Source organism: Hippocampus comes, unplaced genomic scaffold (genome assembly GCF_001891065.2).
Source record: "Hippocampus comes isolate QL1 unplaced genomic scaffold, H_comes_QL1_v1.1 scaffold13, whole genome shotgun sequence".
Classification (NCBI taxonomy): Eukaryota; Metazoa; Chordata; class Actinopteri; order Syngnathiformes; family Syngnathidae; genus Hippocampus; species Hippocampus comes.
The window spans coordinates 1261178-1284001 of NW_017805532.1; the positions used below are offsets into that span (position 1 = coordinate 1261178).

Genomic DNA, 22824 nt, shown 5'->3' on the forward strand with positions numbered 1-22824 from the left:
CAGTGACAATCACCGAATCAGGAGAAAAAGAGCAACATTTTGGAGTGGGCAATATCATGTCGTTGGAATGAACGAGGGAATTACAAACGCTTGAAAATCTTTTTTTCTGAAAGGAAAATATTTGTCAAAAGGAGACATCTCATTCTGGAGTCATATCCGTCCTCAGACTTAAAGGGGGCACAGAAAAAGCATTTGGGGGGGGGGGATTATTATTATTATTGGCCTTGAGACAGTTTTTACTTTGCTCCATATATTTTATGCTGACCATACTCTGCGCGGCACTTGTCACAGTCTGCAAATATTACCACGGACAACGTTCACAGTAAATACGCATCACTCAATTTTATTAATTGCTGATGTTATGGCTAATAGGGTGGCTACATCCAATTTGGCGAAGGCGCTGACATATTGCCGCTTCAAACGGATGTCTGTGGCGGAAAGGAACAGACAAAAGGAGTTGAAAATCAATCTCATATTTTAGATGTCCAAAGGGTTTGTGGCTCCCGTGGTTTCTTTGATGAAACGGGTTCAAATGGCTCTTTGGTTGGAGACTCCATGTGCCCCCCGCCTTCCGCCATACTTGTGATTGTGTAAGGGACAGTCTGAATGAGTAGGTCATGAAAACTAAATGTGGCCTCGTGTCCAACAACTGCAATCAATTAATTGTCAATTTTATCAGACCTATACGGCACATTTCTAAAAATGTCTTGACGGTGAAAAGAAAAATGAGTCCGTGTTTAGGTCAACTGATTTTCATTGTACTAATTTGCAGGCAAAGTCAGTGCCTTTATGTTGCAATTGCAGTATTCAGTCATTACTTTCAACGGGAAGCAAAAGCACATAAAAAGCAACTTTGGAAAAAAATGAATTGAGACTTGGAAACTCCTGACTCAGCAATTGTTTATCGATTTTAAAACATTCTTGATTGAGGTTGGCATCCGGAAGATTTATGAAGAGTGTAATATTGATGCTGTCAATTTAAGATGATTCAGCACTTTCACCAGACGAAATTCGCTCTGACTTTGATTTTTATTTTATTTTTTATCCTCGCTGACCTTATCTTTGAATTCTGCTCAAGTACACGACTTGTGATCAGAAGAGAAAGTATTGCAAACGTATTCTGGTGGAAGTACTAATTATTTACATGAAGTTCTATGCTTTCTGAACGCTTGGGATTACGGAGTAGATGTACAGTATGTTTACAAAGTGCATCTCTGACCTTTTTCCTGTGAGCACCTTAATTATTTGATTGTTGAGATTCAATGCAGGCTTGTTTGGTCGAGCTTTTATCAGTGTGTCGTTATGGCTGCTCGAGCCAGACATAAGCCGACGGCAGAATTGAGTGTGAGGGTTTAGAAATTCCTCTGGGATGATGCTGTCACCATCTTCCAGGTCCTGCGGGTCCTTCGCTCCTGGAGAGGCCACAAGGTCACAGTGTAGCTGAATTAAAGCCAAGGGGGATTAAACACGTCGGCTGAACCTCTTCGCAAAAAAGGTAAAAAGTAGAGGAAAAGTTGAAGAAATGCATCTTTTTTAATGGCTTCTTTGAAAAGGAGGAGTTGGCTGGCTGACTGATTTTACACCTCCATTACCTTCTTTTTTTTTTTTTTGACAGCCAATGTGGAATCAAATTCCAGCTTTCTTGCAGACAACAGACTTTCCAGAGAATGTTCTTGAAAATAGTATATTTTACACATCCGTTTTTCAAAAACCAAGGGCAACGTGTGGAACACAAAACATCATTTTCATTTTGTATTTTCTGTACTATAAGGCGCATCTAAAAGCATTCAATTTTCTCAAAAGCCGACAGTGTGCCTTATAATCTGATGTGCCTTATATATGGATCAATATTCTGATTTCTTGGACATAGTATTTTAAAGGTTCTGTAAAGCGCTTTGTTCGAGCTGCAGCGGTTGTGAAAGCTCTATATCAGGGGTGTCAAACTCAGGTCCTGGAGGGCCGCTGTCCTGCATGTTTTCCAAGTCTCCCTGTTGCAACACACCTGATTCAAATGAACAGATCATCAGCAAGGTCTGCGGAAGCCTGACATTGAACCTGTTCATTTGAATCAGGTGTGTTGCAACAGGGAGACTTGGAAAACATGCAGGACAGCGGCCCTCCAGGACCGGAGTTTGACACCCCTGCTCTATATCAATAAAGCTGTATTGTTTTGTAGTGCATTCCTTTTAGCGGAGCTCCATCTAGTGGCCGCATAACACAACCGCAACCACTAAAAGCAGCACTGTCCAGACTAAGGAGAGTGGTGCTAAGAACAGGAAAGTCTAACGGACCAGCTTGCTAACCAGGCTAAAGGTCACCAACACAGCATTTTCCATCTGCATTGCAGGTGAGCGTTCAGCCACAACAAGATAATTGGGATGGTAAAGTGAATTAGCAGCTCAGAAGGCATGAGGAAAAAAACTGAACATTTCTGTCAGACTAATTTAACCGTGGCCGATTCCAGAGTGAGAGTGCTAATGCTAATGACCACATCTGCAACTCCCAGAAGCCTGAACCCTGTCCGTGTTGCTGCCACTACTTTCAGGTCTGTTGGCAATGCTTCTGTCCATTTTAGCATTCTCCATCCCTCCAGGCAATGCATTTCAGTGTGTTGTTATTAACGATTATTACTTTTATTTTTTTCACCAACCAGATAAATGAGCTAACCTGAGCTATGTTCCCATGTTTGACTTGAGAGACCATTAACAGCCAATCTGTGAGCTAATGTTCAAAGATGACTTGAGGTCCGGCTGTGTAACTGCGGTCATTTCTTGAGCTATTTGGTCAACTGTGGAACTTTTCACATTAAAATCTCATGTCTTGCTGTAAATGTGTCTGACCGCAGATTGAAAAGAGTCAAAACAGTGGGTGGGCTAATGCAGTAGGAGAAAACAGCTGTGTCCTCCCGAAAGATCTATAGCACAATAATTGAGCACAGCGGCAAGCCTGTGTGTTCACTTGGAATACAAGAAGAAATCTTCCCTCAAGTGGTTACACGCCCAAACACTTTGACAGTATTTTGTTTCATGGGTATTGGTTATAATTAAAACATATATTTCATGTGATTATCAGTGTCACCTACAACCATGTTTACCTTGACAAAAATGATTCCGTGATACAGTCGCTGATTTAAGTGCGGTGAGCTGCCTGGAAAAGAGATCAGGCGCTATACTTTGTAAAATCGCTGCCATAAGGTTCTACAGTATAGGTCACATTAAGGGATTGAAAAAAAAATAACATTTGAGCATCTGCCATATTTTTGCATATGAACTGTTCCAGTCGTTCTGTGTTGTGTCGGTGTTTAACTCTTTCAGGGAAAGCGGTCACGACAGTGAACAGCCGAGAATGTTATCAGGTTCCAGGTTAGCATTATCGGTGCATCAAGAGAAATGCCATGAAGACTCCAGACTTGTTGACTTGAAAGAAGCGTACGCATTTCAGGTTTCTTGGGACGGCCTTAATAAAACCTTTTTTCATTCCTTCCAGAAAAAAAAGAAAAATCACATTTTTAATTCAGTTCAGTGTAATTGACTGTAAATTGCTTTCCACCAGCTCCTTTCTTGCCACATGAAAAACAATGTCAATATGATTCTGCACCTCTTTTTCTTAGTGAGAATTAAAGTCACCGGTTGCCTTTTATGAAGCATAATCCCGAGATGAGACGGACAACCTGTTAATTTGGCAACAGAAAATCTGCTTGAGTAAACTAGCTCCTCTCTGTACGTAGCCATGTTGCATGTTGCAGCCATATTACGTGATTTTAAAAAAACAACAACAAACCAAACGGTAACATCAATGTTAAAATAAAAAAAGACAATGAGGTAATCAGCGTTTTTGTAGTCACTGTTGCGCTCAGGGCTTCTATAAACTAAGAGCACAGAATCAGCAGCATAAAAAAATAATATTCACCACAAACTTGGAGATAAATTTACATTACTGGATTTGCTTTGAGAAAGACAGAGACCCTAATGCCTCCAGCCAGAGCTGTCACCAAAGCACAGGCAGAACAAAACTGGTGAGCAGATTACCATAATATCCATTATCCTTCACAACTTTTGTGACCCAAAGTCAGATTTAAAAAAAAAAAAAAAAAAACAAGAACATACCCAAGGCACCCTGACTGAAACTTTTTCGGGACAAGTATTTCTTCAGCCTGTTTACATCGCAACTTTTTTTTCCTTGAGCAAACATTTCCGCCAACTTTTTCAGCTGTACATCTTAATCAATTGAGCTAAGCCTGCGCCCGCAGCATCATTTTTGAAGGGTGAGGTTAAAATCTTCCCTCAAAATGAGTTCAGCTTTACTGCTTAAATAAATGATGGCTTTGAGCAGCTTGGATGAATAGCAAAGAGATTTGGTGGACACACTGGCACATTATAGAATATTTCGTCGAATTACTACGATGAGTCAACATTCGATTTCATGAAGGAAACGCAGCTAAAGGAATATGTGTGAGAATTTATGTTATCCTTGTTTGTGGTTCTGGTTTGAAAAGTTCACATTTCCAAAACCTATGCATCTGCTGATGTCGTAGAAATTTGACATTTAACATTGTTAACTTGTATCTTATAATTAACTGTAATCTTGTATCACACATCCTGCTATCTGGAAGTGTTGCTATGCGAGTTCGTTGCTGGTCGTCAAGGTTGTGCATCAGACTTTAACCCCTCCCAAGAAGGAAAAAAAATGGTACAAGAGGGACTGCGCCCCACTGCTTGGGGAGTCGCTCCATCACAGATCTGCAAATGGTGTTTCTCCATTAATTGCAGTTGAAATAAATCACGTTGTCTTGGTTTCCCTGGACAAGACACTGATGTAATAGCAGGCTAGATGCAAGAATGATGAGATTTATACCACTGCCCAGATCGTATCCGGTATCCCAATTCACTGTTTATATTGACTGAACAACTGATACAAAACATTATAAGTATGAAAGTATTGTACACCAACTTCTTGATGCAAAAAGGATCCGGAAAAGGGGATCAAGATCAGCTGACCACTCTGCAAATGCATGTCGATGACAACATTTACGATCGTGGTTTATGAAGTAGCCTTGGTACATGTAATGAAATCAAATCTGTAGCTTGTCATTGATGAACATGGACAAAAGCTGTCCGAATTGGCAATAACGTGAGATTCTCGTGGACTTGCACTCGGATTAAGAGTGACACAACCTTCTCTGCATAGAAATTGGTATGAACTATTTTCACCGTGCCACAAGTGTGAAATGCAGCGTTAACACGGTTGTCATTATGACTATCTTACAATGCGCGATGGGAACGGAAAAGTTCATTTGACTGTTTTTTTTTAGCCGACTTAAAATTCAAGTAGATGTCAGCAGCGCGGCGAAGGTTATCGCGGATATAAATGAACATGAAGGGAAAAACTACAGGTGCATCAGCACAGACTGATGAAAGGTAGCCTGTGATCTGTGGCAAGGGAATTGATTAAAAGTCATGGCGCACAGCAGATTTAAGTCGGACCGATTGTCCTGTGGCAGGAGCCGAGATAACGACTGTCGATGAACAAAATACGCTGTCTGTCTTATTCACGTTTCCTACATTTAGTCCTTATCAGTTCCGCCCGACTGCCGCGTTCCAAGAGGAATGGCAAAAAGTCCGTCGTCAGCAACCGCCATCAAAAAGACAACCATCAGCAATTCAGGTTGCACCGTTCATTTCTTTTGTTCAACAGGCCACTGCCATGTTCGGCGCGACTTACGGTTTGTGGTGAGAAAAGGAAAAAAAAAAAACACACATTTGCCGGTGGACAAATCTCTATAATTCTATGCTTCATTTGTCCTTGATAAACTTAGCGCATGCGCCCCTAAAAATACTTTGGCACCTCATGACGAGCAAAGCAATCACTTTCTATCTTTACGCCGTGACAGTTCATTACGATGTTTGACTCCTTTCCCGATAACAGTGCGCGAGCTCTGTTGTCACGGTGGTTCATGACACGCACTATTACAAAAGATGATCGATGGTGAGAATAAAGGCTCAAAAAATGACATCAGTCACACTAGAGCCAACCTTCAATTGGGAAAGCCAATAGCTGTGAGCTTGGAAACACTCATTTAATGCTAATACACAACATTAGCTAATGGGCTGTCTGGTGGTGTAAGTCATATTTTTTTCTTGCTGGAAACGTATTGGAAGTGTTGAGTAAATTGAATGTCATAAACCTTTCTGATGTGAAACAAGTCTGCAGAGACTTTGAACTGTCATTACCTTCAGAGTATAATGTCAGCCGTTAGCTGCCAAAGACATATAAAGACATGACAAGTAAGCTAAAATACGTAGCTGCAAGGGTCAAAATAAGACGTTTCGCATTGCGGTTTGCCAGTAAAAATGAGCATTTTGCACTTCCCATTGACTCGGGGGGGAAAAGCAAAATTGCGAGTGGGCACAACACATGTCCAGGTGGAAGCTAAGCGAGTCGGATGACGGCGCGGGAAGATGGCATAAGTGTGGGAGCAAGCCAGATTCCAACGCAAGGTGACAACCGTGGCGTGTAATTGTTGTAACACAGACCTTGCTCTCCGCCAGTGTGAAGCCGTGTATGACCTGAAGCACTGTAAATATGAATGTTACGCAAATCAGTGAGATTCATAATGCACCTGACAAATATAACATTAGCCCACTAGATGACAGCGCTATAACATTAGCCCTGCGGAGAACTAGGTCTTTGTTAGTTGCGACTGCCGGCAAACTTGTGTCTTGTTTATTACCATGGTGACAAGTTACAGTACCGTATATGTAAAATGACAGTATTTAAGTACATTTTTTTCCTCATTTGTATTAATAATTGCTCTTTAATCAAGCAATCATGCATTTTATGTAAATATTTGATGATTCGATGTAATTGTCAGGAGGATACTCAAATACTTGGTAAAATATTCAGTTGCTGCATCCTTACAACTCCCTCTTTATATTGTTAAATTTTTATTGTTGAATTAAACCCTTGCTTCAGGTCACCTGAATGCTCTTCAGAATGGCTGGATTGCACCTCAAGTGAAGTCAGTGATTGGAAAAAAAAATGCTCTTCCAATAAGTTATTTTGAGCCTTGACAGTACAGTCCATTTAGAAAACGCAAGACGACTTGTAGTTATTTTTCTCGTCCACGTGTGACACATTTATAGCCGGGCTTCACAAAGTAGCTCTAACAAGCGGGATGTGTAATGCACGTATTAAGGATAATGTTCAAAGGTGTGAAATTGGATTTGGCTCTGACAGAGCAGTAAAGCAAATGTGGTAAAAGCCAGACACGATAGTGTGTTAGAACTCGGGTAGCCTACAAAACCGCTTTTAAAACTCCGGATTTGTCTTTGGTTTAATGTTGAACTACGACTGTGCTCCTCAGTAGTCTTCATTGCCTGAACATGTAACCTTATTAAAAGAAGCCTCTTTGCAATTATAGCTAAGCAGCAATCACATTTTAGCAACAATGGACGCCTCGCTGAAATCAACCGGTGGTGGTTTAGCCTGAAGTGTGTCTATATTTCATAAAAAAGTGAGACCGGTACGGCGTGAAAAATCCGTAAAACTGTCTTCAAGACAATATACGGTCGCGTAAAAACTGAAACCGAGACAAGCAGTGGTTGATCAATGACCCCTCTGTTGTGAAAATGAACACTTCTTGTCGCCAAAGAAGAAATCCAAGTAGCGTTTCTTGTATTTCTTTCTCATTTCACTGGCTCCGCATCCAATCACACACATTAGTATTTAAAAGTTAGAATTTTTTATTTTTTTTATTTTACTGTTAAGTTTTACACTTGAGGCATTCGTAAAGGTAAGTTATGACACTCCTGTCATTCAGTTTTACGGAGTGATTAAACTTGGTCTGTTGCATGAAGACTGCGGACACGTATGTTATCAAGAATGACAAAATATTCTTTAAAAAAAATGCCATACACTTGATTCAAGTTTATAATGGACACTGGAATAGATGAATTCCCTTTTGAATTGATTGAACATTTTGAGCAATCTTTATTTCTAAAAAAAAACCCCGATGTATTAAAATTCTAATTCGAAAACCTGAATCCAATCATCGTATCTTTCTTGCTTGTTGTCAGCCTGCAGTTCAAGGTGTGGGAGATGATAATTTTCCCCGGCATGTCTGCCATTCTATAGCAGCAATTATTTATGTCTGTTTATCGTTTAATACGATTGTTTGTCTCTCCAGATGAAGAATTGTCAATCTCCCATTCTCTCGCTCACTCATTTTCTCGCACTGAACCGTAATGACTGTGAGGAAAATTGGCAGACATTAGTGCATTCAGCCCATTTCAAATCAGCTTCCCACAACCCTGAGGGCTTAAAAGGAAACAATAACTGAATTATGATGAGAAGGCTTGCCAGCGCCGCACTGCTTTTGGCTGGAGACAAATATTATAATGTGATACCGATACGCTGACTTTTTCCATTTCCCTTGTGTTATGCCTTTTCATAAATAAACGAGATTACATGTAAGCAAACAACTCATCTGATATCAGTGTTGTTCGAGGAACAGCATCATTAGTGTAACGGGTCGGGGTCGGAGTCAGCGGGCGCTTGCTAATTGACATGTTGAGAGAACGCCTGCGGTGAGTACGTTCAGAAACACTAAGCATCATATCACAGATGAGGCATAATGTATTTTAATATGTAAAGTATTGATGAAAGCTTTTTTTTTTTTTTTTTTTTGGCTAAGGTTAAAGGTTACTCGGTATGTTTCATTCACCACAAAAAGTTGGGGTGCAACTTACTGTGTTGGCAGTGAACCCCACTGAAGCCAGGAGGACAACTGCAGACATATCCAATGAAGGTGTCCCCCCTGTAGGTCTCACTGATCTCGCATGCCCCTCTGTTGTGGCAAGGGTTTGGGTGGCAAGGCCCTACGTGCAAAAAGGGGGAAAAAAAAATAAACATGGTCAGAATTTGGTGCAGTTGTTAAACACAAATTAAAAAAAAACCCTCTTGGAACAAATATTACGACTCACACACTTCAGGAAGAACCTGAAATACATTATAAACCTTGCAAGTCAACTTCATTTGATCATCGGTAAACATTTGAATGCCCACCTGTTGAGCATATCTGGAGCCTACTTTTTGCACAACTTGCTTTTCTCAAAAAATGAAGAAACCGGTGACTGACCCAGAATTTCCAAGGATCTCCAATTTTAAACCTTTCTGTGACTCTTCCAGTAGCTCCGTATCTCTGTGGCATCTTACTGATAACTCTGTGACACACTACAGAAAGCTCCAGTGGCCACTTCTTGTGTGTAAAGCCTCGTAATGTATGCACATTTGTTTTTCTATCAATTGTTAGGTGCCAACTTGATGTCAATATGTGAACAGCATTTTGAAGAAGGCCGTTCATATCAATTCTAACTGAAAGAGGAAATGTTTTGGTACATTCGTGGATCAAACGGCGGTTATGAATTCTAAGGTCCGGCTTCTTGTCGGAGCACAACAACAAGTACAGAAAAATTGAACAGCCGGACGTGTGCATTCAAAAGTTCAACTCAAATTAAGTTTAACCGTGAATGCCAATCACGTCCTAAATTTTTTTTGTGTATTTTAAGTTCATTGTGAAGCGTGTTTCCATGTAGAGCGAAAAAAGTCTAATTCGACAAAAATCAGATCAATATTTCAGGTGCGTTCAAGTGAACAAACATGAGCCGGCTTGCATGTGTGTCACAAACACTTTTGTAAAGAATTGATCATTCTAAAAGCAAAGAATAAAATCACAGTTCCACATTTAGCACGACCATTGTTCCAATTCAGCATTTTCGGTGGAGCGAACACAAGGAGGCATTTAATCATCCGCGCTTTGGAACAAAGGAAAGCATTTATTTTTTTGTTTCAAAAGAAAAGCTGAAGAGGATGAATAACTGGTTTAGAGTGATAATTAATAATTAAAACCCCCTCCTCCTTGTTGGCGCTAACGGCGATGATCAAGACTTTTACAACTTATTAAAACCAGAGCAGATGACACATGAATTCAGTGGCCTAGCTCCGAGCTACCGTAGATTGCTACCCGTGTAAACGTGCAGCATGTGCTTTATGACAAGGTCTTACGCAGACTTATTAGTTTCATCAATCAATGGCATGCAAATGTCAGCTCCCTCATCTTTTAAATGCTGAGTGAAACAACTGCTCTGCGGCTGACCAAACTTGAAAAAGAAAAAGCGCAGGCTGGAGACGACCACGAGGAAAGCCTTGCACCCGATGGCTCAACGTCGTTGAGGGCGACCTCCAACGACACGGAGTTGCCGTGGAGGACGCGGAGCAGCTGGCACAAGATGGCCAGCTCTGGAAAAATCTGGTGCACGTGGTCAGCTCAACGCACAGGGATGGGACGCCCCCACCCTCGCTTGAGCACAAGTCGTAGTAGAAATACTAAATACACCGTAATTTCCGGACTATAAGCCGCGACTTTTGTCACACGCTTTCAACTCTGCGGCTTATTTCATGAAGCGGCTTATAGAAAGACTTTTCTAACGGACGCCTGTGTACCGTCTTTCTTTGTAAATATCACATGTTACAATATGGGCACCTGCGGCTTATACACAGGTGCGGCTTATGTGTGTACAAAATATTTTTTTCCTTTAAAAATGTAGTAGTGCGGCTTATAATCAGGTGCGGTCTATAGTCCAGAAATTACGGTACATATGCCAGCAAATACAAATACTTTGGTTCAAAAGATTCTACCACTTAAAGGAAGGCCGAAGTCGAGAATCAAACACCAAACGTTAGAACTACAAGATCGACATGGAAACCAACAGGGCAATCTGTTCCACAAAAAAATAATATACAGTATATAAATAAAAGGAAAAAAGTATTATCTATTCTGTTATAATTTTTGTTTCGATGACATATGGTTTTGTTCCCTCATGTGGCTTTTTTGTCTCCACCTGTTCTCGTCACGCGGTTCCCTTGTGTTGAACCAATCAGCTGCCTCAAGCCTTTGTGTCTTGTCCAGGTGTTTCTCGTTGTCTCGTCACTTTGTTTGTATTTAGTTCGCTGGGTTCTGTCAGTCTTTGTCGGCTCCTTGTGTTCCTGTCATGTTTTGTTTCTGTCATAGGGGTTTTTGGTCGGTTGGTTGGTTGGTTGGTTGGTTGGTTTCTTGTGGTTTTCATGACTTTGTTCGTGTATTTGAGTTAGCCTTTCCAGTGTACTCCTGCAAGTATTTTTTGTTCATCTTTGTATTTAGTTCGCCGGGTTCTGTCAGTCTTTGTTGGCTCTTTGTGTTCCTGTCATGTTTTATATCTGTCATAGGGGTTTTTGTTTGTTTGTTTGTTTGGTTGGTTGGTTAGTTAGTTTGTTTCTTGTGGTTTTCATGACTTTGTTTGTGTGTTTGAGTTAGCTTTTCCAGTGTACTCCTGCAAGTATTTTTTGTTCATCCATTTTATTCAGTCCAACCCGCTCCTCCTGCCTCACTGCTTTTTGGGTCCTCTACTATCATACTTAACTTGACTTTTTCATGTTAAACAGTCCAAATCGTGAGGAAATATGTTATTTTCTTCTGCCTGGCCATTGAAGGTTTCTCTTTCTCTTTGATCAGAAAACAAAAACTTGCATATGGGCTCGTCACCAATGAAATCTCTCACATCTGGTGTGCCATGAGTCACTTTGCCAAGCCAACAGCCGTCACATTTTGATTGGCATGTAAACAACTCTGTTTTGATAATTCTGTCCAAGACTAACAAAAAAGCAGAGCATGTTTTTCTAAATGTAAATGAATAAAAAAAAATAAAATACAAGCGGCCAGTTGGAGACAAAAAAAAAGGAGAATATCACCGTAAGAAGATTATTGTTCCCCTGCAAGAATTAGCCCCTGAACGAGAATTACAAACAAGGTAATCCCACCGAAGTGGTGCCATTTTCCAAATGGGAACCTGTATTGCTAATAATGAGAGTGGCAGCAAATCAACTGAGCAGAACAATGTGTGAGAGCCTTCACGGAGGCGAGGCCCGTGGAGGGAGTCCGGGTGACAGCTTGCTGGGATGTTTTGACGTGACGATCTATAGTGGCGCCAAAGCGTGCTGACACCTCGCTAATGGAGAATGCATAAAGCAACATTTTTAAAAGACTGATCTACGGACACTTTGATTTATGGAACTGGATGGCAATATGAGCCATAATGTAAAAACGGCATGTAAAGAATATTAAAAAGATGACAGATTAAAAAAAAAAAAAAAAACTATTACAAAGACAGTAAATAGCAACATTTTTAAAAGGCTGATCTACGGACACTTTGATTTATGGAACTGGATGGCAATATGAGCCATAATGTACAAACGGCATGTAAAGAATATTAAAAAGATGACAGATTAAAAAAAAAAAAAAAAACTATTACAAAGACAGTAAATAGCAACATTTTTAAAAGGCTGATCTACGGACACTTTGATTTATGGAACTGGATGGCAATATGAGCCATAATGTACAAACGGCATGTAAAGAATATTAAAAAGATGACAGATTAAAAAAAAAAAAAAAAGAACAGTATACTTTAATTAATTCAACTCCTCTACGGTCTGTATTCATAGAAATATAACAAAGAAATCTACACATCAAGGATATTCTTGGCTTATTTGAAACACAAATCTTTTAATCTTTTAACAAACAGAGAGCGGATGAGAAGAAATATCACCTTAATGTCAGGCCGATGCGAAGCTTTCAAGCTGTCCAACATGAACAGGATGAAAAGTGCTTCGCTCCAAGATGTCTCCGAACAAACGTCAGCCACCATTCCTCAGCCTCCACCAATTTCCATGATTGGAAAAAACACAAAAGTTCACTTGCGTCGCTGTTTAACTGCCTTGTCCGGTAAATAACCAACAGACAAAACATTTTTTCTTTATGGCATTTTGTGGTGTTGTTATTATTTTTTTGTCAGACACTGGCTCTCATACCCAGCAGTCAGCAGATACTGTATAGAGCCACCATTACAGTAGCATAGTAGGCCCAAGTGTTCTTCAGAAACAAGGCAGATGCTTTCTTGCTAAACAGAATGTTTCCGTGTTCTCTTGTTATTTGTTGCTTGTTGATGCAATACTACGATGGCTCATACTACCGGAGACAAATTCCTTGTATGTTTACATGCTTGGGGAATAAAGATGATTCTAAAAAAAAAGCTACGGCAACCTGATGCAGTTTGACCTTTAACACTGTTCTTGATGATCAGACATACTGTACTTAATGTATTCTGCGTTAAAATGAGTAAATAAAAATGTTTTTAAAGGGTGATTTTGGGTGGGCGTATTATAGACGGGTGTGTGTGAGTCACAGGATTTACGGTACATGTAGAACACAGGTAGAAACGAGGGACACTCTGAAAGCAGGAATAAAGCGAGGCAACAGAGAACCCTACTTCAAAAGTCTTTAAAAAAAAAAAACTTTTGGATCAAATATGTCGTCTCAGAACATCTCGGCAGAATGTCAGGTATCGCTTCCTTCACTGTTCTGTGTTCGTTGTGGGACGCATGTCTGCAGGCAAAGTGGCAGCCTTCCTGTCTGAACGTCAGCCGCTCGAGCCATCGCCCGGCCCGTGATTGATGCGAGCTGGCGCACAGTCCAGCAGGAGCGGCGTGATTTCTTTTCATGGCTGCAAAGAAAGTTCAATCAATCAGGCGCCGAAACATGCCTTGTGGTTTCACGCGGGAAAAAGTAATATTTGTTTCCTTTTGGAGATCGACCACAAGACGCCTGGAGGTTTTAAAGCTCTGGGTTTTGCGCCCCGACATCTTGGCTGACAATTGACATGATCTTATTTCTAAAACCGCTCTTGCTAATTCAATGACACAGCATTTCATCGCTCACTTATACTGTCATTACATCAAAAAGTGAGTAATATTTACAGTGAACTGTTCAGCTTAGTTAATTACTTTTGAGCTATGATAAGTCCATTTGAAAAATAAAAATCCTCAATCATCTTCTGTTTGTGGAATTTATCAATGGATTACATTTTTATTATTATTTATGATTATTCGTTTTTAATTACCGGTATTATTTAGTGTCATATTGAGCAAAATAATACAGCCTGGAGAAGTAGCCAAAAAGGAGAGCAGCATTTATGAAATTAAACTTCCCTGATGTCATGTCGGCCTGAAAAGAGACTGCACTCCATTTTGCCTCAACTGCTAAAAAAAAGACATCACCAGTTCAACACAATTGAGATAATTATTCATAATCATTTCAATTATTATGTAGGATATATGGTGGTACGGTAGAGCAGTTATTAGCATGTCTGCCTCACAGTGCAGGGTCCGATTCCAGCTCTGGCCTTCCTGAATGAAGTTTGCATGTTCTCCCGGTGCCTGCATGGGTTTTATAAGGGCACTCCGGTTTCTTCCCACATTCCAAAAACATGCAGGGTAAGTTAATGGAATACTAAATTGTCCTGAAGTGTCAGTCTGAGTACGAATGATTGTTTGTCTGTGTCCCCCCGCCTACTGCCCAAAGACAGCCGGGATAGGCTGCAGCACACCCATGACCCTTGTGAGGATAAGCGGGTTAGAAAATGAATGTAGGATGGAATGTGTCGCTTTTTTAAAAATTGTTCATTAGGTTGTTCTGTCATACTTGTAATGGAATTGTGGGAACATAAACATCAGGAAGGAAAGGGCGCTGACCCTTGTTGAAATGCTCAATCCGTGCTAATTATATGTTGTCAGAAGACTACTAATCTACTTCATCACCGTTATCTCACCCCCTTGTATTAATACTCGGTGTAAAAGTCCCCCAAAAAATGTAAAAACAGTTTCACTGATCATGAATGAAGTGCAAGACGACGTTCCGCTTCTAAAATCCCTGTTCTAATTCCTGTAAATTTCATTATGGCGGGTCACAGAGCGGTCAGACATCGAATTACTGACTGGATGGCCGATTTTCTCCTGATCCCGGTGAAATAGGTCAAGTTGTGGAGCCGGAGGATCAAATACACAAGCGTTGCCTGGAATCAAATGCATGACAAACGAGTGCGTCTCACACGGCTTCAATTTCACCGATCGTAACCACCGTCACGAAACACACACTTCCGCTGTTGGATCAGCGCTTATTTCATACAGCTGAGTTAAAGTGACACGGCAGTCCATTGTTACACTTGAAACTTTTTTTAAAGGGAATCTACAATGGAACGTTCTAACTATGGACGTACAGCCGGCGTTGTCTTGCTCAAATGCGACATGGCCTAAATGTGTCAAATCTGGTTTAACCTTGCCTTGCTTTACAGGCGGGCCTCGACGCTTCACAAGCTTTTGGTGACTGAACGCATCCTTCACCTCCACTGATCAACGTTGGCACTGAAGCTCCAAAATGACATGAGCGCTCCCGGCAGGGGTTGCAAAGTGCTCAAGCTGGAAGCGTCTCTTGTAGCACTTTGCGCTCTCGCCATTTTGCCATTTCGGACCGTCGACATTTGACAAAGTCAAATAAATGCACTTTGAGTTGAATGGATTAAGAAAGCATGTAGAGGGAAAAAATGGCTTGGGATATGTCAAATAGTAATGAAAGCCAAGAGTCACATTGAAGATCGACATCTTTCTGGAAGTCTTGTCAGAGACGAAATGTCACCAAAATGTCACAGCAACTCTAAAGGTCTCCTCTAAATAAGGTGTTTTTTTCTTTTTTTTTTTTTTTTTTTTTGGAGTGTGATCATGAGCGAAAGAAAATTGTCGATAATTGTCCCCCCAAAAACATGCATGGCAGGTTAATGGAACCCTCAAAATTGTCCCCAGGTGTGATTGTGAGCACGAATGGTTGTTCGTCTATGTGTGACCTGCGATTGGCAGGCAACCGGTTCAGGGTGTCCCCCGCCTACTGCCCGAAGTCAGCTGGGATAGGCTCCAGCACGTCCCGCGACCCTTGTGAGGGTAAACGGATCAGAAGATGGATGGATGGATAGTTTCAGATGTCACAAAAAAAAAAAAACACACAAATAAAATTAGCGTCAATATAACTGTTTCTTTTCACAAAAAGTGTATTTTTTCCACATTTGTGTTAGCAAACGGTGTTTTTGGTGTGTTTTCCCTTTGTCCATTTTTTCCTGTCTCCCTGTGTCTACCAATCAGCAATCAGCTTCCTCCAGCCAATCTTCTTACCCAGGTGTGCCCCGTTGTCTCGTCAATTAGTTTGTTTTTAGTTCCCCGGTTTCGTTCAAGTTAGCTCTGAAACGGTAACTGCGCTTGATTGTGGCACGTACTGTATATGTTTCTACTGTATATGTGCTTGCTGGTTTGCTTGAGGCAGACTGTGATCGTGATTTTTTTTTTTTTTTTAATAACCTCAGCTTGACTTGAAACTTTGAAACGTCTTCGAACCAAAACAAGCTGACTTTTTGGATGGGAGGCAGAGGCGTTAACACGCAGATTTATAATAATGGGCAGTCTGTGTTTTTCATTAAAAGGTAAGATGCTACTTTTAAATGCCATGATGCGAGACAACATCTGAGATTTTTACCTGTATTTTACCGAGTAAAATTGGAGTTACGTGACTTATAAGTAAGTGACTCACCCTGTGTTCTTCTCTATAATGGGTTCTCCTTTTTTCTAAGATGCGCTAATGCTTCAGATTGGCACCCATGAGAGCATGTAATTAAGTACGTTGCATTGATACTGAAGAGGGCCATTTGGATATCTGAACAGCAGAGGCTCCGGATACATAATGGAAGACTTTTATAACCCAGTATGGGTTTTATTTTACCCAAAAATTTTATTTCAGACTGCATTCAGTGATCGCATTGAATTCATGTGTCAAACCAACTCAGTGAATTCCACAGAAAAAGTTGAGGGACGTTTGTTCTCATTGCATTTATGTGGCCAATTCCGCAAAGCCACTTTATCTCCAAGTTTTGCAGCGAAATTCAAAGTGGGTCACAGAAGTTGTCGGGAATTTTGTAGGATGGTGAGTAGGCATTCTAACATCAAGGAAAATTCCATCAGCGGCTCAGCAAGATGAAATGGAGTCAATTTAACAGTTGTATTGGTCTAGATTGAAAACGAAATGAAAGGCGATACTCGACCACGTTTAGCAGACAAAGCACATTTTCGTCCCGCCACCCTTGAGTTTCAATGCAAAAGCCGTTTGGATGGCGGAGGCTGAGGCTCAGGTACAAAATGCCTCAGAAAATTAAGAAAAACTCTCTTCTGACAAATCTTCCTTTCACTGAGATAAGAAGACAAGAATATGCAGATTAGATACATCATGACATCAAGATAATATGCAAAATTGTGTCGTGTGTTGTCTCATGCGTGACTTTCCTCATCATACTGTCCTATTTTCCTTTCAAGTCCAGTTCCAGGTCAGCGGTCGCCAGTCACACCTAATTTGGGGCAATATGAAGTCCGATAATTGTTTTGCCGGCTGTTCTCCTCATTCTGTCTGTCATGTGAAATGTGGAAACCTTTAGCCCTTGCCTTGTGGTATTGAATGCTACCCAACGAATACGAAACAAATGTGGTTATCCTTCAAAAATATTTAGATTTATTTCTCTGAATTGGTTCAGATTTAAAAATAAAGTCCCAACTGAGATCGGTACATTAAACAGCGATGCCTTGCGATACGGGTGACCTGACTGAGTTTGCTGTGCGGTGGCAGTGAACTCAACTCAGCACACTTCATAGCAAGCAGCAGTTTGAAGGCTTCAAGCTGTTTAATGCCCCTCCAAGTTAATGTTTCTTGTCCTAGTTAATATTTACTGTCAAACTAATCATAAAACAAAAGAATTACACGTTGTGTATGTAAAAGAGCCACATAACCTTTTCTTCAAATCACCTAGCTTAATGCTAACACATAATTGGAAACACCCTTGACAACATGTGTCATAACGCTTTCAGGAATGTACATATTAACACGAATAATACACATGTAGACTGACCATAAAGCAATATGCAAAGACAAATGTTCTTTTTCCTGTCCTATCTATGACTAAAATTACTGACGGAGTGGCGGAGCGAACCTCATTTGTGTGCATGATACAGCCGCCCATTTTAATTATGTTGTTCCCGAATGTTTTTATAAAGTACACGATTATCAAGTAGTATTTTCCTTTTTAAAGCCACATTACAAAATCTTCTAGGTCTCGGGGTGGAGGCTGGAACCAATTAATCGCATTTCCATTTATTTCAGTGGGGAAAGACGATTTGCAATACGGGTCACTTGATTTACATACACGATCTCGCATCAAATTGAACATGTGCATGCCCACAAGACACAAATCAATGGAAATCATGTTATCGCGCGTAAAAATCTCCCACCTGCTGATGTCGGTTCCTCGCCATCTGCTGCTGCGAAGAGGGGAAGGTGGAAGGAGGGGAAGAAGCAAAATTCAGCATCTTAGCTATGTTACAGTATGCGGTGATCTGCCGACGACTGAGCCAACGTTAATTGCAATATGCACTCACATATGGGGAGTAACACTTTGCATGCAATCTGAGAACGCACAGTTTCAAAAGGACGACACACCTGCTTCCTGCCAGGTTAAGAATCTGCCCATCCCCCACTTACACCGAGTAATTATCCTCTGTCCTGGTTGGAGGCCCCGGACTAATATGGATCCATCATTCTGGACCAATGTCAGATGAACCCCTGTGGCACACGAGCCCGCTCGCTGGCTAGACACCAATTCAGCACAGTGGCTGAAATTTGGCTCGCCGACAATCATTACCACAGTCCTCGATCTCCATCAGCACTTGTAAAATTGCCCCGAAATGGGCCTGAAAACTGGACACTCATGTGAAAGAACAAGGGAGTCTGACAAATGGGAGGACAGGTAGGACCGCCGTCACCGATGGGGTGGTGAGCCAAAGCCCGCATGAGATCTCCATAAAAAAAAAAAAAAAACTCCACATTCTGTGTATATCTGGAGGAAACAAGCAGGACTCTCGTGTGGTAATATGCACATTAAGCATTTATCACCGACTAATGCAAGCGCTAATGATACACTCTCCAAATAACCATGCTTGTATAATTAAAATATGATTCAATGTCAGGCCCGTGTTTCCATCCAGAGCATTGAATACAAATCAGGAAACATACAGACAACCTGAATGCCAATACTACACAGGCTTTTACGGGTCATACTTAAACACAAACACATGAAATTATCTTCAAAACCCCAAAGTTGTAGAAAACAAGTAAAGACACATTTTTTTCATAGCACCATAAAAGAAATATGTTTAGGGACACATAAAGCGATCGCTGATTAAAATTTGCTGTTGACCAATGTGATTTACGTCCATCTTTTATTCATCTTTACACCACTACAGAGAAATACATTCCCAATCAGACCGCAATAGAGAAGTCAGCTTGCTTCACATAATGTTCTCCATGGACTTTAAATAACATGTAGATTGTCAATCTTGGTGATCTGGTTGCACCGGTGAACAACAAATATTGTTATTCCATCACATGTGTCTGAGCAGTTAAAAAATCTCGTCGAAAATACGAGTCAAGTAGATGTCAAAAACAGACATTCATCAGCAGCTCTTTAAATTTGAGAGAATGCTTGAATTGACGACGCAAGGAGCCAAAAGCCGCCGCGAAGGCTGCGATTTGTATTTTCCTCCGTGCGGTTTTCCTCTCTGACATTTCCTCGCTTCTCTTTCCATTGAGGTCAAGAGGACGCACACACGCAACATTGTGCCGCTAACGTGCATGTTTGTGAAGATGAAACAAATATAAATGCGCCTCGGAGTGCAAATGAAATATTCACACCCACACATACATCGAAAGACTGAGGAGAGGAAAAATCGGATGTTTGCTTAATCCATTCATCCAACTGTTCGAGTCGGGAATCACATTTTCACACGGCAGACTCCTTATTTGGCTTGAAATCTAGATTTGTCCATGAGTGCTTTGCAGAATTTACTTCACTTTACTTAATCTCATACAGCAGATAAATAGATTAAGTTCAAGATAGCTTTACCAGTTTTTCACCTCTTCCGTAAGGGGTGAGCGCCAATTCAATGAAATAATCCCGAAGCAAAAAAATATTTGTCATGCGTGGTATGGCATGATTCCTTTTTGTCACTCGCTCCAAAATTGTACAGCTACATACATGACGTGTGGCAATATTTTTTTTGTTTCTGGCATTTCAAAAATATTCACACAAAGGGATAAGATCTGCACTCACCTTTACACCTGCCGTTCAAAGACGATATAGGGAGACACAAATTAATCTCTTTGCATGCGTTCCTCTCAGCATTTCAAGTGGAAACGCACAAAAATGAACAGCGCTTGCATTTATGACCATTTGGCAGCCGCAATCCACGGGTGCGCTCGGTTCCCTATCATCTTATTTCCACGCGCAAGGCGACGGTTGATCAAGTGATGGTTTGCATTACAAATAGCTCAAATGCACAAACCCTACGACCGTACATTGCGCTTAATGAATAATTGAAACAAACCGGGAGATTAATTATTCGCAGCCGCTCCTCTCTGAAGGAGATGCATTTTGAAGCATGACAAGAGTCCATCCTGGGTCATATTGGTTTAACCTGACTGATAGCCAGAAGGCAGCGACAACATCCATAATCTAAATGGGACCGGCCACTCCGTCCGTCCAGCATGGCGCTGCTCTGTCTTCCAAGGTGTTCGGTGGAGATAGGAAGGTCTGTGCGCAGGGTAACGAACCCGACAAAAATTGGGACATTTGCATGTCATCAATGCACTCGATGACGGGGACGGGAAACACGTTCCTGTGATAAAACGTGTGCAGGGGTTGAAAGAAACGTGTTGCATCAAAGTTTTGAGCTGTTTAAGAGACCCGAGTAAGGCTCAATCACACAAAATTTCACAACTCCAGTGGAACGTCTAAGGTCAACCATACTCTGGAACTTGATGCCTCAATTCTATCTAAAAAAAATAAATAAAATCATTAGCAAAGGAAATAATTGATCCAGAGTCTGATTGTCACCTTGATCAATTTTATGACCTGCAAGACAATATTGCACTAACATGGGAACATACTTCCCTGTCAAGTAAGTGTAAAAATAATTAGAAATATGTCATATTAATCATATAATGAGCACTCCCTTGCACACAGCGAAAGTAGAGAGAGAAATGAAGGATGCAAGCCACATCACAGATAAATCGAACACGATCAAATTTGCTAATCGATTAATCGTTTAGAGTGTTTGCTCGTAATTTTAGCTTCTCAATAGTAATTATTTTCAGAGATCTCCGGTTCTCTGTCAAAGCAGATTCAACATCTTTGTGTTGAATCAAAAATAAACATTTGCAAACATGTTCTTTTTTTAAACAATGATCAACATTTTTGCCTAATTTTTGACATGTCACGGCTCAAACCCAGCGACCTAATTAGAATCACTTTCAGATTTCCCTGGCTTCACTTTTTGTACGAAAAGGGCAGTGCATACACCCACGGGGATATTCAACTTTCAATGTTTTACTGTAGTTGGGATCGAAGTGATGACCCATCACTGATGACTGGATTGCAGTCACTTTGACGTCCACTTGACGCACAGACTCCACCACGCTCATCACTTGCACCTTTAAGGCCAGTCAGCACATAGCGATGTCGAAAACAATCCGGGTAATGGATTGAACCCCTATTGAGCAGTGTGGCATGAAGACTGACAGTCGGCTGTCACCGCTAATGCCGGCAGCCCAGACGGCGCTGACTGGGGCTGACAAATCCTGTTTGTGTCTGTCAAGTCTCTCTTGTTCCAAATCTAAAGCAGTAAAACTTTTGTCAGAGTTTCACAAATTTCTTGACGGCGTGCGAGCCAAATGAGAGAGCGTGTCAAAGTATGTCTTTTACCGATTCCATATCAAATCTAGTTTGAACACAAAGGTCTCTCTGCTGCCACTTGCGGTGGCCTTTAGCTTTTAAATGTCTACTTTTACCAATTCCGTGCTGACAAATAAGATACCCTTGTCGTTTTAGAATTATGATCCTACGTACGGTGTTAAAATCCTTGCCACTTGCAAATGTGTACGATTGAAAGTACTTTGGATTGCTCCTTTGGACCGTTGGCTTCAGGGCTAGCTAGTAGCGGCTAAACTGCTAACGTATACGATACGTGGGCAGGCTTTGCAAACTTCGGATCATCACTTGGGTGGTACTTGCTCAAACGATTCAAAAGGACTGTAGTTTTCCCGTCTTTGAGGACATACTTTGCATCACGGCCTGTTTCATTTACCCGACATAGCTTTGGGCATACGGTCACACATGCGATGTTAAGGAACTGTGCTTGTCCAAAAAAAGTGCCGAGTCATGATTTGTCCATCGCACATTTGATCATTGTTCACTCCTGTAGCTTCGCATTATTTCTGTTTACTTGAACTCTTTCATGCCATTTAGAAATGCATTCAAAATAGAGTAGTTACCTGTAATTATCTAAATTGCCTGAATAAGACGGTGTGTAATAACAGGATCAAGTTTTGCTTTGACATGTCTCATGACTCTTATCAGCTGCAATATTAATGACCTTGGCAAAAAAATGAAATGTCACAATGAAAATAAATGGTACATGATCACAGAGTCAATATAATCTATCGATTGTGGCGACGTAGTTAAGCATCTGCTTGTACTCTTTAAAGTCCGTGATATTCCTCAGGCACAGGCGGATTTAATGGCCTGCACGAAAAAATAAACATCCTTCCATTTTTATACCGTGTGTCCTCATGAGGCAGCAGTAGCTCATCTGTATGGATGTATTTTTTTTTTCAAAAAAGAGAGAGAAAAACCAATAAACTTTTTTTCCCCATTGAATTTACAGGTTTCTTTTCATCATTTAGCAGTCGGAAACTTATTTTGTCCCAAGTGAATCCTCATCTATTGAGGATTTAGTTGACTGCAATGGCGCACATATGGC

The 22824-nt window shown here is 40.9% G+C and overlaps 1 protein-coding gene across 1 annotated transcript in view; it reads right to left on the minus strand.

The window, feature by feature from the left end:
- Positions 1 to 22824, minus strand: part of edil3a (EGF-like repeats and discoidin I-like domains 3a) — a 71115-nt gene that overhangs the window by 36152 nt on the left and 12139 nt on the right. The window contains exon 2 of the mRNA XM_019878086.1: positions 8748 to 8876. Coding sequence (XP_019733645.1) covers positions 8748 to 8876 — 129 coding nt within the window. The remainder of the gene's footprint in view (positions 1 to 8747; positions 8877 to 22824) is intronic.